General features: G+C 44.1%; 1 protein-coding gene across 1 annotated transcript in view; it reads left to right on the forward strand.

The window, feature by feature from the left end:
* The window catches only part of SP110 (SP110 nuclear body protein), a 34,939-nt gene extending 19,357 nt beyond the window's left edge, over window positions 1-15,582 (forward strand). The window contains exons 12-21 of the mRNA XM_054723190.1: window positions 1,261-1,407; window positions 3,605-3,670; window positions 6,427-6,525; window positions 7,232-7,374; window positions 8,184-8,228; window positions 11,352-11,467; window positions 12,144-12,252; window positions 12,537-12,608; window positions 13,169-13,309; window positions 15,279-15,582. Coding sequence (XP_054579165.1) covers window positions 1,261-1,407; window positions 3,605-3,670; window positions 6,427-6,525; window positions 7,232-7,374; window positions 8,184-8,228; window positions 11,352-11,467; window positions 12,144-12,252; window positions 12,537-12,608; window positions 13,169-13,309; window positions 15,279-15,392 — 1,052 coding nt within the window. The 3' untranslated portion in view covers window positions 15,393-15,582. The remainder of the gene's footprint in view (window positions 1-1,260; window positions 1,408-3,604; window positions 3,671-6,426; window positions 6,526-7,231; window positions 7,375-8,183; window positions 8,229-11,351; window positions 11,468-12,143; window positions 12,253-12,536; window positions 12,609-13,168; window positions 13,310-15,278) is intronic.

Consider the following 15,582-nt stretch of genomic DNA (forward strand, 5'->3'; position numbering starts at 1 on the left):
AGGCATCAGACAATTTTGAGATTAGGACTGTGTCTAGTGCAAGTTCAGAGCCAGGAAGAATAGACAAAACAAATCTGAATGTGCAGGAAGGATTCAGATTCCCCACATCAAGCTGGAGTTAGATTTATAGTCACGGAGTGCACCAAACCACCTACTTATCATGCATCTACCATGAAACTTGTGTTATTTTCCTACAGGAAATAACAACTCATGAAACTGCATTTTTCTGGCTCCTTTATTCTCTCTGCTGTCTTCATCACCCTGTTCTCCTTCTCCTCTGCATTCTCTCCCTCTTTCCTCTCCTTTCTCCTTTCCTTTTTCTGCAGCTCAAGGTATGCTAGTGGGTGAGGAATCTCTTGGATTCCCTACCTTATGGGGTCCTGGGTACCCTCTGAGGGGACCTTATCTCAACTTTCAAACATGCAGCATCACATGAGCTTCCCTGCTTTGGACATACCCCATTTTTCTGCTTCTTTCCAACACCCTCAATCTTGGGGATGAAGGGACTCAGACCTCCTTCTGTGCCCTCCTCCATCCCTTGTCTTTTCTCCCAACTCCCAACCCTAGTGCCTGCCTAGGCTGGAGGAAACTTACTTTTTGTCAAATGCTGAGTTTTTTGTTACCAGTGACTTCTATGAAAATTTTACATTCAGACTTCCAAAACTTTCTTCTTGGTACATGAAGGAAATTTTCGGAACTTAAAAATTCCCTTCATTCTCAGCAAATTCTGTGCTTCAGGATGTGTAATGTCTCCAAAATGGTTTCTACTGAGCCGTGACTTCTCAGTTCTAGCAAGCACCTGCCCTCCCCTGAGACTTATTGATTTAATAATTAGGGAACCCTAGGACACTGGGATTTATAAGGATGAAAAATTCATAATTCTACTAATTTCAAAAATATTAAATGCCCTTGTATATTCATTCAAAAAGAAAAATTGAGTTGAGGTTGGTGCCAGGCACGTGTCCTAGGTCTTGGGAAATCATCTGAAAGCAAAATAGACATGGAGCTTACATCCTCACTGGTACACATGTAATTAACAGACAAAAAGAGGAGTCGAAAGGGGATACAGAACCAGAAGGTGTATTGTGAGAAAGGAGAGGAGTATTTATAGAAAAACAGAAAGATAAAGTGAGGTATAGGGATGCAGGATTTCCTGGCAGTGTGGAGACAGGGAGCATCAGAAGAAAGGTCACTAATGGGAAAGAGGAGCTGCATTAGGGACCCCAATGGAAACTACTTACAAATCACTATTTGGCCCAGGAACCACCTCACCTGTGCACAGAACCCAAGAGAAGCCTCAAATGGTGGATCAGGCAACTCAAAAGAACAACTCAACCAGAAACTCAAGGATGATGACAAGGACCCAAAAGGCAAGGACTGAATGTGCCCAAACATCTGGACCTGAGGGTAAGGCTGGTGACAGAATCTATCATTTGAAGGCTCAGTGTGGGAGGGTTTCTCATGCAGCAGGCACAGGGTTAGGTGGACATGAAAAGTTAATATGAGAAGAAGAACACAGTGTAGACAAGAAGGGCATGAAGACAGCAAAGATCTGTTGGTCTGAATGGTTGTTGGAAGAAGTAAGTATGTCCCCTGGGTGCAGTTGACCTCAGCTGTGCCCTGTGGACTCACATGACCACTTCCCAGTGTCTACTGTTTACATTTCTATTAGTAGAGTCACCACTGCTCCACTGAGTCTGGGGCTCCTCTCTGATTCAAGGTGACCCAATGAGGAGACTGTCACCAATCCCCAAAGTAGACACATTCTCAGTAGTATTTCTTACTAGTGAATTTCTAAAAGTGAAGTCAATTGGTCAATGAGTCTGCATATTTAAAATGAGAATATAGTGATGACAAAATAATTGCCACTTTAGACTCACATTAATGAGATATGGACATTCTCTTCCCTACACCTTCACAATACTAGAAATAATGAGACTTCGGTGTTTGACAAATGAAAAGCATGGAGTGATATTCCACCAATGTTTCTCTTTGAATTTCTTTGCATCATGCATGTGGTTAAACATGCTGTGACAGGTTGTACTACTGCTCATCAATATTTTAGAAGATTATACACTGAGTGGCCAGATTATTATGATCTCTGAATGCATAAAAATCTGGCCACTCAGTGTATATCCTATATAATAAAAGGCTAATATGCAAATTGTCACCTCAACCAGGAGTTCAACCAGCAGGCAGGCCGGCCAACTGCCCATATCCCCTCCCCCTGGGCAGCCTGGCCAGACCCCACCCATTAACTAATTCATGCACCGGGCCTCATTATATATATATGCCACACACACACACACACACACATACATACACATACTGAGTGGCCAGATTATTATGCATTCAGAGATCATAATAATCTGGCCACTCAGTGTATATCCCTGCTCTGTGTACTCAGGGATGGCCATGTGACTTGACATGACAAAGAAGAGTGGGCAGAAGTGAGAGGGTCACTTCCAAACCAAAGCTTTAAGAGCCCCTGTGCTGTCATTCTCTGCCATGGGGCCAGCGATGTTCTAGACAGAGGCATCTCTGTCCCAGGCTCCATGAGTGTCAATGGAGCGGGACCTCATCTAACTTGTGGTCAATAAACAAGGAGAAGTAAACCTGTGTTTTTCTAAACCAGCGTTTAGCAAACTTTTTCTAAAAAGGGACCAATAACAAATAGTTTAGGCTTTGCTGGTCTTACTGTCTCTTTGCAGCTACTCAACACTGTCATTGTAGCACAAAAGCCACCAGAAATAAATATATATAAACAAATGGACCTGGCTGTGTTCCAATAAAACTTTATTTACAAAACCGGCATTGAGCCAATTTGGCCCTCAGACTGTAGTTTGATGACACCTGTAAATAAACCACCAAAGTTTGGGACGATCATAAATGACCAAAACCTATTTTTTAATAAAATTTTTATTGGAAATTTTTTTAAGGATCACCTGTTCATATATGCCATTTTTGTATAAGAATATTCTTTTTGTTGTTGTTGTTTAATCAAAATTAACACTTTGTTATTGCAATTTTTCTTATTTTGTTTTCTAACTTAAGAAATTTTTGGTTATAGAAACCTTTTTTAAATTTGTGTTGGACAAATCAGTTTATCTTTTCCAGTATGTTTTATGCCAGAGTTTTACAACTTGGTATTCTTGGCCTCTACCAATCAGAGGCCAATAGCACTTGCCTCCCAGTCATGACAAAAAAAAAGTCCCAACATGCCATATAGCCCCTGGATGGCAAAATCACCCAGCGTTGAGAATCACTGCTTTATGCCCTATACTTCTGCCTTAAAAAGTCCTTCCTATATGATATATAAAAGGCTAATCCTTTATTAATCCCTAGTATTTGTATTAAATGTATACATACACATTATTATACATATTACTATATATAATAATTTGACATTTTGACTTCTGTAATATTTTAGCCTTCCTATCTATTAACATGAGCTTGCTATTTTTACTTGGTCAATGCTATGATTTTCCTTTCATAAGAATTCATATCTGTCTTTCTCCAAACTGGAATAGAGACAAGAAATATTACTTCAATGTAGTTGACATATAAAGCATGTAAATTATAATTGACCTTTTTTTTTTTTTAGAAAAGAAAAAAAAAGATGTCTGTTCAAGTTCAACAATAAGTTGTCAGAAAAATATTCCCCAAAAGGGTAAGTAAGCGAGGCAGAGACTTGCCCTTAGCTGCCCCAGGGCCCAGGCCTGCTGCTGAAAGCTCCTTTCTCCCTCCCCTCCTCCGCATTCCCTCCCACTGTCCTTGTCCTCCTCCTAAGTCTCTTCTCCACTCCAACTAGGTGCCACATGTGACACACTCCCAGTGAATGATGTAAGGATTGCTGCCCCACTGCCCACCCAATCTATCCATGTTGTGCCCTGGCAACCACTCTTCCACACAGTACCTACAGAGACCCAAAAAAGATAAGGGAAAATGACTGAACACATAAGTCCAGTTTAATATAAACATCTACTTTCTTCATTCTAGGAATTGGTGAAAACCCTAATCTAAGCAAAGCAGAGCATGTTCTCATTTCTGGTGGGACTGACTTTCTCTTCCTGAGTTAGTCAGGAGTGCATGTCTGGTCTCTGTGGGTCAGGCTCTGGGTTTGCTTCTGTCCCTCTGAACTCTTGTGCCTCCTGGGGTGACTGTCCTCCCCTCCTCCTCCTCCTTTCTCTTCTCCTCCTCTTCCTGTACTCACTTTTCTTCTGCTTTTATAACTTACTTCTTCAGCATTCTTTCTTGTCACTCTCTCCTTCCTCTCTGGCACAAGCAACATTGGTCTTTTTAGTCCCATTAACTTATTATTAAAGTATATTGCAGGTGCTATTCAAAGTGGAGTCTACAGACTGGTGCCACCTACAGGCCTGTTTGTTGCAGGTCTGCAGAGCTTGTGAACCAACTGTGACATTGAACACACTGTTTTTTGTGGCCAGACCTACCCAGTGGAGACAGCAGTGCACTGATTTCTATCCTGGTCAAGAAGGATCTCATCACAGGCCACATGCTTAGTAGCACTGGTGTGACGTTGTACAGCTTGAGGAATTAACACAAAGCAAGAGCCCATGTGTACCCAGCACCGAGTCAAGAAACAGAACACAATCCACTCCCATAATCCAATCCCTACCCACACCCCTCGGTGGCCACCAGCCTGATTTCTCAACACATAGGTTCCTTTGACACTGAATGCTTTATTTTCCTTCCCGTTCAGGGCCTGCTCCGTGTGCCTCCCTCCCCCAAACACACACATACACACACGCTCCCTCATCCCCATCTCTCCCTTTGCTATACATCCTCAGGCCTCACCTTGAATAGAGCATTCTCCACCCTGCAGGCAGGAGTAGGGCTTCCTGTATTTTTTTCTCTCTGGTACTTATCACAACTGTAATTAACCATCTGTGTAGGTTCTGTTCACTGTGTGAAAGTCAAATGAAGTCAGTAAGTGGGTCAGTCTTGCAGCCTCCCCTGTGCCTCACACTTTTTATGCTTAAGTAACCGTCAAGTCATCAAAACCTTATTCATTCTTCCTCATCAAGGATGAATACCAACAACATCAGGGCCTTCATTTACCCATATGATGCCCTGTGAACTAGAAAAGGGTGCTCCTTCCTCAATCATGTTTCCCACATCCCTCGGAGCTGATTCCTGAAGCCACGGCCTTTTCTGCCCTCTGCTGGAAGATTGCTGTAGGAAGTGTACAGACGGATTCTGCCTTGGATGCAAATCAGAGCCCTCTCCAAGGTGGAATCCTTGCTCAGTGCACAACCCACACAACCTTATACAGAGGCCCTGACAACAATATAAGTGTGTATATCACTTTACAATTGTCAAATCACTTTGCTCTAAATTTTATCATTTAACCCTCAAGTAAGTATGATTCAACTCATTTTATAGTCAATTAGAACAGAAAAGAACTTGCATGAGTTAACAACCTAAGGTGTTCAAACTTCAAGTTCTTTTTTTACAAGAAAAAATAAATAAAAGCCCTGGTCTTTTTAGAAAACACTAGTGTAAGCAAGAATCCAGGCAAACACTGACAGTTACCCACCAGCATCAGCTTCTCCTGTCTCCTTAACATCTCCACCCTGGCTGTGCCTTCTGAGTTAACAGTGTCCCTGTACTGTTATCAATTATACTAGTATGTTAGGGAGTCTTGTTGAGGCCCTTTGGATGGCATGGGAAGAGCATTAGACTAGATGGTATGTCTGGATCCCAAAGCCAGCTACCTCTCATGAAATGTGGTGACCAGCAGGAATTCTCTCTAGATCTAAGTCTGCATCCCCACCTGTAAAATGGGGATCAGCATTGCCTTCCCTGTTTCACAGATTGTTGTGAAAATAAACAGTGCAATGTGTGTGCTGATCATAAAGCTCCCAGATCTTTGCCCAGGTAGTGTCTTTCCATATCTTTTCACCTAGTGCCCTTTCCCTGTGTTCTGTAAGAATTCCCATGCTAATTATTTTGTTGTTTTTTTCCATTCTGCTCTTCTTTCTCTCTGTGAGGCTTTTCTTTTCATTTCCTCCACAGTGCTTTCTGTTTACATGGACTCTCTTTGTTTTTCAATTGCTCACTTTCACAGCCGGCTCCTCCTATTGGCTCACACTTACTAATGGTGACCTAATCCACACTGGAGCGCTCCAGGCAGGGTTCCACCCTTAAAGGCCTGTTTGCTGAAATGAGTGAGGAAGGCTGAGCCAGACACAAGATTTGGGGGAACACTTCAGAAAGTTGTTTCCCTCCCTTAGCGGCAGGGTTGTCATTTCTGAAGTACTGGGGACACAAGGTCCCCGTGACTCAGTGAGCTGCCTGCACCAAGTAAAGGAAGGTGTGCTGCTTATGCTCATGGAAAAGAGGATTCGTGAGAGAGATAGAATAAGGACTGAGTAACGAACTGTGCTCTTCATCCACTTTCAGAAAAACCCGAAGATGATGCTGTGGATTTTCAGTCTCCTACACTTCCTGTGACCTGTGGTAGGGAGACGGGGATTTTACATAAGGAGAAAATGGGAAAAGGTGAGTTCCTTGATAGTCTGCTCTTTGGAACCCCTAGACCAGGGGTGGGGAATGTCCAGACCGAGGGCCATATAAGGCCTGAAAAAATCATTTGATCAGGCCCTACCGAGGCATTAGGGCTGAGTTAATTAAATGTTTGACCAAATATAGCAGGCTAATTTTTAAGTTGATAATTTTGTATGGTCCTCGAATGATGTCATAAATATCCAAGTGGTCCTTGGCAGAAAAAAAGTTTTCTGCCCTGCCCTAACAAAGGACTCACTAGAGGGGAGGAATGTACCCAGGTGTGTGATTGTTCAGGAAATGAGCTCTGCAAGCCAGGCTGCAGAAAAAAAAGGGGGGGGAGGTGTTTGTTAAAAAGGAATTTTCAAACTTTTCCTGGCTGTGGTATACCTGGTGGCCACTGCACTACCCCAAAGGAGTCATCCATCCATGGACCCCCGGGACACTGATCACCATGATGTCCTTGCCACATGAAGGTGTCACATAAAATGCCAATTCTCTCCCAACCCCTCACCACTCAGACAGGTTTTAGGGCTTCCTTCAATCTGAGAGAGAAGGAACCCAGACTCCCTGCTACTGGTTCTGCCTCCCAGGGAGTCTCCCTGAACCCAGAAAGGTAGAATACCACAATCAGGGGGTTGGAGTTTAGGGTGAATTCCGAGGATGGAAGTAGATGGTGGGATGGGCTGTCTTTGTTTTATAGGATCCTCAGAGAAGTGCATTCAGAATGAGGAGGGAGACTGGTTCACACCAAGAGAATTTGAAATTAAAGGAAGAGGAATAAAATCAAAGCACTGGAAACGGAATGTGCGTTGCAAAGGACAGACCCTACAACAGCTGATGGAGGTATGATAAGGACAAGGGGCAGATAGGTGATGGGTTTAATTCCTTGAAGGATGAGGGAGATGTCAATAACAGAAGTGTGAAGAAATTCTCATTAGGATTCCACAGCATGATTGAGAAAGAGGTAAACCTTAGTAGAAAAAAAGATGTGTGTGATAAAGCTAAAAATGCAGATTGGTGCTGATAGCGAAGAACTTTAAGTGCAAGCAAAGGGTTTTGAAGTCAGGAGAGATATAAGTAGCTTTCCCTGGTGGTATTAAGTAGGGTTGGCTAGAAGGAAACTGGATGAAAACAGATCTCAGCTATAGCTTCCCAGTGTCCTCCACCCACTAAACGCTACTCAAGACACTGTTCCATCTGGACCCCTCAGTGAAGTGTTTCCAGGCCATTCTGTCCATGGTCAGTCTCTCCTCTGTACTTCCCAGCACACTATTCCATCCCATGAGCAACTCACTAGGGTCCTAGTGATCCCAACACAAAGCCTCTCAAGTACACTCAGAAATTATTGCTGGGATGAAACCATAGAATTTTATCTAGAGAGGAAGAAATGCAAATGAAAAGGAGTGGGTGGGGAAGGGTCTGAGAAAAAAAGGTCAACAGGTCTTGGATTTGAGTAATAGGGTAAAATTATTTTATCAAGTCCAGAAGAAGAACTGATTGGAGAAAGGAGCTCATTTTTCTTTTAGACACTTAGGGTTTGAGACCCAGTAGGATGTCCAGGTATAAATATTCACTAGGAAGTGAAAACTTTGATAATTACAAAAGGAAAGTCTCCAGAATAACCTAATTTATTGACCTCTTCTCTCTTTCAGAAAGGACTTTTGTTCTGTCCTCCAAGAATAAATTTCAAGAGAGAGGTAAATAGAAAGTGAATTTCTACCACATTTTCGATCACCAAGTTGCCAACTTTTTATGTCCAAAGGCTCATAAATGAATCCTGGAGTTTCCCAGCTCTGAGTGATCTTCATATTTAGACACTGCGTCTTCATGTTGACTGCTTTAGTACTCTGATACCTGTACGTGCCACCACTATTTTCATAGCTGATTTGAGATGGGGGCAAATAACTCTTTAGAATAAAGATCAGGACAAATGCTGATGATGTATACATTGTAAACAAAGATCTGGATATCTGGATGATGGCAAACCCAGGGTGTCAGAAATTGAGTGCTCTAGTCTGAAAAGTAAATATGGTGTTGAAATAGATAAGAACAGAAAAGGAAAGATGATCATCCTTGATTGAACACCAAGTCATCCTAACTCAACATGCTCTTTATCAAGGGCATCAGAATGGAAGAATGTGTTTGAACTAAGCTTTGTGTCTGCAGAACCTCCCTCCAGGTGAAAATGGCAGTCCACAGCTGCTTTTCCTCAGCCTTCTTTACTTGCTTAGATGCCTCCTCTCAAGTCCCATTCATGGGCTTCTCATTAGATCTGAGCCTCCAGCAGAGGCAATGGTGTCAGTCCCATCTTGCCCTGTAGGCTACTTTGACCCTTGGCTGGCTCCATTCAAAGTGTGTGAAACAATGGTTCCCCAATGCCATTTCTTGTATAAGCTGTCTTTTCCATACTGATTTGAAACACCTTGATATGTACAGGATGCTCATTGTAATAGAAAAAAAAAAATTAGGGAAGACTACAAATGTCCATCGGTATTATAAAATAACCTAAAACATCTACAGAATGGTATTTTTTAAATGCATAGGTGAAGATTCATCCTTCAGTCAATGGAAAACCACACACAGGTTTTGAGGTCAGGAAAGCTTTTGGAAGCTCAAACTGGTAGTACTATGTTTTGTTTATGTAAATATGTAGGTCTATGCCTTTAAAAAATCTGAAAGAGCTAGCTATTATGGGACAGGATTATAGGGGAAATTTGCCTTCCATATTACACATTTATGTACATGTGGAAATTTTTAAATAACCACTTATTACTTTTGTAATCAAAAAAAACACACAATAAAGATATTTAAAATCCAAATCATTAATTCATGGCCACAACATTATAGTTTCTTCTTACTCGTACGTAATGCCACATGTCAGCACATGATAGCCAGGAGTACACTTGATTTGACCTTCCATCCCACCTGGAAGGAGCCACATTGGGATAATGAGAATGAAGTCTAGTTCTGACTTCAAATAGACTAACGCAGGCCTTTCCCTGGCCCCATCACTCTATACATCACCGTTGCTCTGCAGTAGACCGAGTCCCACTGGTGAGGAACTCTGTACGTGTGTACCATCTAGACACCTGAAGCCTATATTGCAAATGTGTTTTGTGGTTTCCCACAATGGGTGGCTGGTGCAGAGTCCTGGCTCAGAGCTTGTGAGAGCCTCCATCCCCAAGGCTAGTGTGTAGGCAATAGTTGCTACTATATGAAAGTGTAGTGTGGGGTTGAGGAGGACAGTTAGCAATAGGGTGAGGATTCTCTTGCTGGGGCAGGGCCTATATGGTTTGGACTTTCTACTAGGGCTGAGGGAAGGAACCCATAGCTTTAAAAAAATTATCTTTATAAACCCATAGCTTTCTTATCAACTTGCACAGATGTGGCAAGAGGGTAAGAGGGAGGGTGGGACTTGAAACTATCAGTGGTCATCACAAAAACCAGAGTCAGACTCTTTTTAGAGATCAGGGGGTTGAGGAATTGTATGTCCTTTCTCTATTATTTTTCTATCATATCATGTGCGCTTGAAACAATTTCACTCCAGAGTATATGGGGGCAGGGGGTGCTGGTGACTCAGGACTCTGGATCCAACTAGAGTCTTAACTAGGAAGAGAGGGTAGGTCTAGGCTACCTTGGAATCTGCACGCTGGTCCAGAGCAGGCCAGGCATCCAGTCAGAGGGCAAGAATGGCCATAGAGTATCAACCCCAAGGACAAAGAAAAGCAGACTGGAGAATTCAGCATGGGAAGGCTGAAAGATCCACTGGACTTCAGGGTGGAGGGATCCCTCTTTATGAAGTCCTGGAGCCCAGTCAATGGAGGGAGCTGCTGAGAAGCCTCCTCTCAGTTACAAGCAAGAAGAACACCATCCCAAAATCAAAAGGAATTTTCACTCTGGCTGAGTGGCCAGTGTTGAGAATGGAAAAAATTCCCCTCTCTAAGCTTTTACCCAGGTCCTCATGCTTGCGTTATGGACAGTTGAGGGCAGTGGCCTGTCCCAGCCCCTTGGATCCTTTCCTCCAGCTCCTGGTGATCCGTTTCCCACCTTTTTACCCCCCACCATCTGTTTGGGGTGCACAATGGGCACAGAAGGATGAATGCCACTTCCTGGCTCCTACCTTCAGCACAGAGAAAGTGGTCTCTTGTCCATGTAGAGCCCTTGCTGTCTGTCTCGGGCGGGGTGGGGGGGGGAGAGTGGGGGTGGGGCATCAGTAGCAGAACCAGTGCTTTACTCAGCAGTGAAGATGGGATCCCTCACCTAAATCACTTGCAGAATTTACTGGATCCCATTTTAAGGTCTTGAGAAAGCTCCGTATGAGTTCTCAAGCCCACACAATGACCCATTGCACAGCAGCTCTGTCTTTGTGTCCTGTCAGCCATAGCCTTAGGGACAGTTCTGTGTGGTCTACAGGCTTACCGGCTTGCCTGGTATGGCACCCAACAGGTGGGAGCTCTGACCCCAGGTAGGCCTGAGTGCTAGTCTGGCTCAGGGACTAAGTTTGATTCCTGCAGGAATCAAAGCATTTCATCTTCCCAGGCTGGTAAAAGGAGGGAGTTGCCTATAGCCATGTTTTCTCAAATTTCACATACCAACCACCTGGGATCCTTTAGAATGCAGGTTTGATTCAGTAGATCTGTGTTTCTAACCAGCTCCTTGACGATGCTAATGCCACTGGCCCTCAAACCATACTGTGTAGAAAAGGCTTCCATGACCTTCCAGGCCCTTCTGGGACAGGCAAGGACAGTGTGTCCCAGAGCCCCACAGTGCTCAGCGGATCTTGCTGATCCCAGGCGTGCCTACATTATCTCCTCTTCCAGTGGGAAAATGCGAATGAATGTGAGGTGTGCTGCAGAGGGGGACAGCTGCTCTGCTGTGACGCCTGTCCACGAGCCTTTCATGAAGACTGTCACATCCCGCCCACAGAGGCTAAGAGGTTAGTGAGATGCAGCAGCCTCATGCACACCCTCTACCGGGTTCTGTCTCTTGTCCCTCAGCTCCAGAGGGAAGAGCAGGCCCATGAGCATGGTGGGCACAGGTGTGCTCAGAGCAACCTGATGGGGCACAGCTCTGTCCCCTCTGGTGTCAGTGATAGCCTGTGACTGTGAGGCTAAGCTGCCACTGCCCCAAGGAGATGTCCTCTCCTAGGTTTGGAGCTCAGACTCCTGTCCAAGGGGGATGGAGATGGGAAATGCCAGTGGTCTGTGTTCTGTGCTTACTCAGAAAAGGCAGGAAACATGGCCTGGTTCCCTCGTTTTACTACATTCTCAATGGGCTATTGAGGCGCAAGGCCCCCAAAGGTTAAGACCCAGCCTCCAACACTCAGTCCTAGTGCGCAGGGCTCCTTGTGCTCCCAGCAGCTCAGATGGGGAAAGGAGAGCCCACCGCTCACCCTGACACCGCCTTACATCTACTGACCCCCAGATGCTACCCTCAATGAGTGGAGGGTCATTGGGCCACACCCCACCTAAGGGTCTTGGACACTGGGAAGTGACCCCTTCAACCTTTTCACTGTGCCCACCAGCCACTCCTGAAGGGAGGAACAGTGGCAGCCGTAGGAATGGTGGCTGTTTCTGAGGTCTTGCCTTGCTCACTTATGCCCAACCTCTCAGGAGCCCATGGAGTTGCACCTTCTGCAGGATGAAGGAGTTTTCAGGAAGTCAGCAGTGTCTCAGGAGATCTGAGGTCTTGACGAGGCAGATGGGGCCTGAGGAGCAGCTGGTGAGTCAGATTCAAACCCCAAGACCTTTCCTTTCTGCTCACATGTGAGAAGTCAAGAGTCACAGGCTCAGGAGATGGGCACCTAAGTGTGTCTGGCTTCAGATGATGGTAATTCAGTGCCCAAAAATGGAGTCTGAACAGGATTAAACCCGCTTTAGGACACTTTGACAAATACGGTTGTAGGGCCTGAGTGTCTGCCTGCACATGAATGCTTGTCTGGACACAGGCTCTCTCCGCCATCTACCAGCTGCATTTCCCTTTAAAACCCTCTTGATATTTTACAGAAATGTGAGTTCCTCCTCTTGAAGGCCTACTGTCACCCACAAAGTGCCTTTTTTGCAAAGACCCCACATAACGTAAGTGTCACATTGGATGATTCTCATCCTCCAGTCATCTCTCTGGTGTAAAACTCAACCTGGAAACCTGGAATATGGGTCCTGCAGAGGCTACTGTCTGCAGGGAGCAGAACCTTTAGCTGCAGATGCTGGAGTGGGACCAACTCCACCCCACTGTGCTAGCTTCATCTCCCTTGGGTCCTAGTTTTACTGTCTCTACAGGGCAATGTCTTTCTTAAGGATAGCTTACAGATTAAGATCTCAAACTCAGGAGGCCAAACTGTGGGCTCAAGTCCCAGCTCTACCACTTTTTTGCTGTGACATCTTAGATAAGTTACTTAACCTCTCCCTCCCTCAGTTTCCTCATCTGTAAAATGGTAGTTATTATAGTACCTATCTCACAGGGTTGTTGTGGAGACCACATGTTATTACTGTGGCAGTTCTCAGAACAAAGCCTGGCATCTAGGTGTCAGGTGGTATTATCATTACCCTGAAAATAAAGACTTGCCTTATATTTAAGTTGGATCCATCCCATCATGATAGCTGTGCTAACACCACCCCTTTGATGACTTTGTCCCTAGATCCAAGATTATGCTGAGCCCTTTAAGGAAGCCATGTGGTTGGACCTGGTGAAGGAAAGGCTGACTGAGAGAATGTATTCAGTGGAATGGTTTGTACGGGACATACGCCTGATCTTTCATAACCATAAAACTTTTTACAAGGTAAAGTAGAAAGGACATGTCCTGCTTCCTCCTCACATCCTTTCTACTTTCCCCTAATTTCTGGGATGACAGAATTTTGCAAGAATTGTCCTCAGAAGATAAGGATTACAGGGCTGAATGTCAAAAAAAGCCACACGCAGGACAGGGACGAATTCTTGTAAACGGTGCCTGAAAAAAATCCGTCCTCAGTTCCCAGATTGGCAGGCTGCTCCCACTGAGACAGTCAATTTCCCCAGCCTCCTTGTTCAAACTGAGAATTAGGGCAATTTATGTTTCCATTATTCTTCATGCCCCAGGAATATAGAAATAGATGAGTTAATTAAACAAGATGAAATAAATTAAACTTCCAGGATGCATATGCTTGGACTTATGACACCTAAATTTTCCAGTGAACTTAAACATCATGCAAAATTGTCCTTAGCTCTTATTGTCTTCCACCTTCCTTTGTAGAGAGAGGCAATTAGTTGAGGTATTTTTCAATTTAAATCTTTATTGTTGAAAGTATTATATATGTCCCCCCGTTTTTTCCCAATTGACCCCTCCTACCCCGCCTCCAACCCCAAGACATCATTAACTTTGTTTTCTTGAGTATCTCCTGGTTTTTACTCTAACTTGTACAGACATATTTGGGGATATAGCTAAAGAATATTCTCACCTTCACCCAGCCTCCCTCCCTCCTGCATGCCACAATTCAGCATGTTCACAAGCCATAAATTGTGTCTATACATGGAGCTGGAGGTAGCAGAGTGGACCTGGGAGTGCCTTCACACCTAACACAGTCTTAGCCTTGGAGAATAGAAGGTTCATCCTTCCTTCAAAGAGTGAGCTTTCAAGAAATGCCTTTACTTTTCCTATGTAACACCAATCTTGAGTTTCTCAGTGATCAGAACCAGTTCTTCAGCGCAGACCATCTGTCAGGTCCAAGTTACCAACCAGGCAGAGTTTCATCCATTTCAGTGTAGCAGCAGCATCTCCCCATCCATTCTGTCTGAGTGCTGGAGTGATTGAATGGTCCTAATCCAATGCCCTTAGGTTGTAGGCAGCGGGAACAACACCAGGTGTCTGACCAGTGGAGTCAGACCAAACCTGGGTCCAGCATCCTGGATACTTGGGTTCTGGCTAGGAAAGAATTCAGAGCCATGGCCCAAACTGTAAGAGAACCTTTATTTGGTAAATCATAGAGGTAGAAGAAGTAATCCTGAAAGAAATGAGCTTAGGAAACAAGTTCTAAAGATAAAGGAGTGCCAGGGTCTTTCTCAGCATCTACAAGGGTTCAGGAATCTGGAAAAGGGGCTGCACGTAAATGAATAAAGAGACTAGACATAAAATATAAATTTGGAAGGCATATCGGGGGATCCAGAGGAAGCTTAGTTCTAGTGACTAAGTTCCTCGAATCTCCGCACCCAGGGCTTTTTATTCATACATCTTGCCCTCTAGCAAATCAGAAATACATATCAAAGGAAAAGTTTGGTGAACAATAAAAAAGATTATCAGGTTGGGGGAACTGCCTTCGGCTGTTCCAGCAGCAGAAAATAATATATGCAGATTTTCAGCCCTGCTGAAGCTGTCCATCAGCCTTATGATTAACTTCTTGCATTTATTATGCTAACTACTGGAATTTGCTTCCAGCAAAGGAGGGGTCCTTGGAGTTTAGGAGTGAGGAAGCAATTGATAAGGTGCCTGGGGTAGGGAAGAGGAGGGGGACAGAAAGGAAAGGCATGGGTTGGGCAAGCTCCCAGAAGGGAGAGCACATTGGGTCCTCTTTCCTAAGGATTATAAGGGAGAAGATTTTAGGGGAGGTCCAGGGGAAAATCTCTTCTAGAAGTAATCCATTGCATTTGTTTTTTTTATAGTTGGCCTTATTTAAGTCTTATTTTATTCTTTCCATTTTAAGTACTTTCATATTATTTTTGCCTATATTTCTTTATTTCTATCTTAATATCTATGCATTTGCTGTTTTCTCTTTCAGGCTTCTGTCTTGGGTCAGATAGGACTGGATTTAGAGGCAAATTTTGAAAAGGATCTCAAAGAAGTGCTTATTTTTCATGAAGCCAGTGAGAACAGTTTCCAGGCTCCTCCTTGACCACATTCTGGAAGGACTGAGGCACCTCCACTTCAGGATCCAGATGATGTGACCTTGGTCATCTTTAGATTGCCAGTGAGTCTGGAGGCTGTCTCCTTGACTCAAATACTGGCCCTTCACAGCATCATCACACCTTCTACCTCCTTTTAGTGTTTGTTGTTTTTTGGTGTGTTGTTTTTGTTTGTTTTTT

The sequence above is a fragment of the Eptesicus fuscus genome, chromosome 11, assembly GCF_027574615.1.
Source record: "Eptesicus fuscus isolate TK198812 chromosome 11, DD_ASM_mEF_20220401, whole genome shotgun sequence".
NCBI classification, from domain to species: domain Eukaryota; kingdom Metazoa; phylum Chordata; class Mammalia; order Chiroptera; family Vespertilionidae; genus Eptesicus; species Eptesicus fuscus.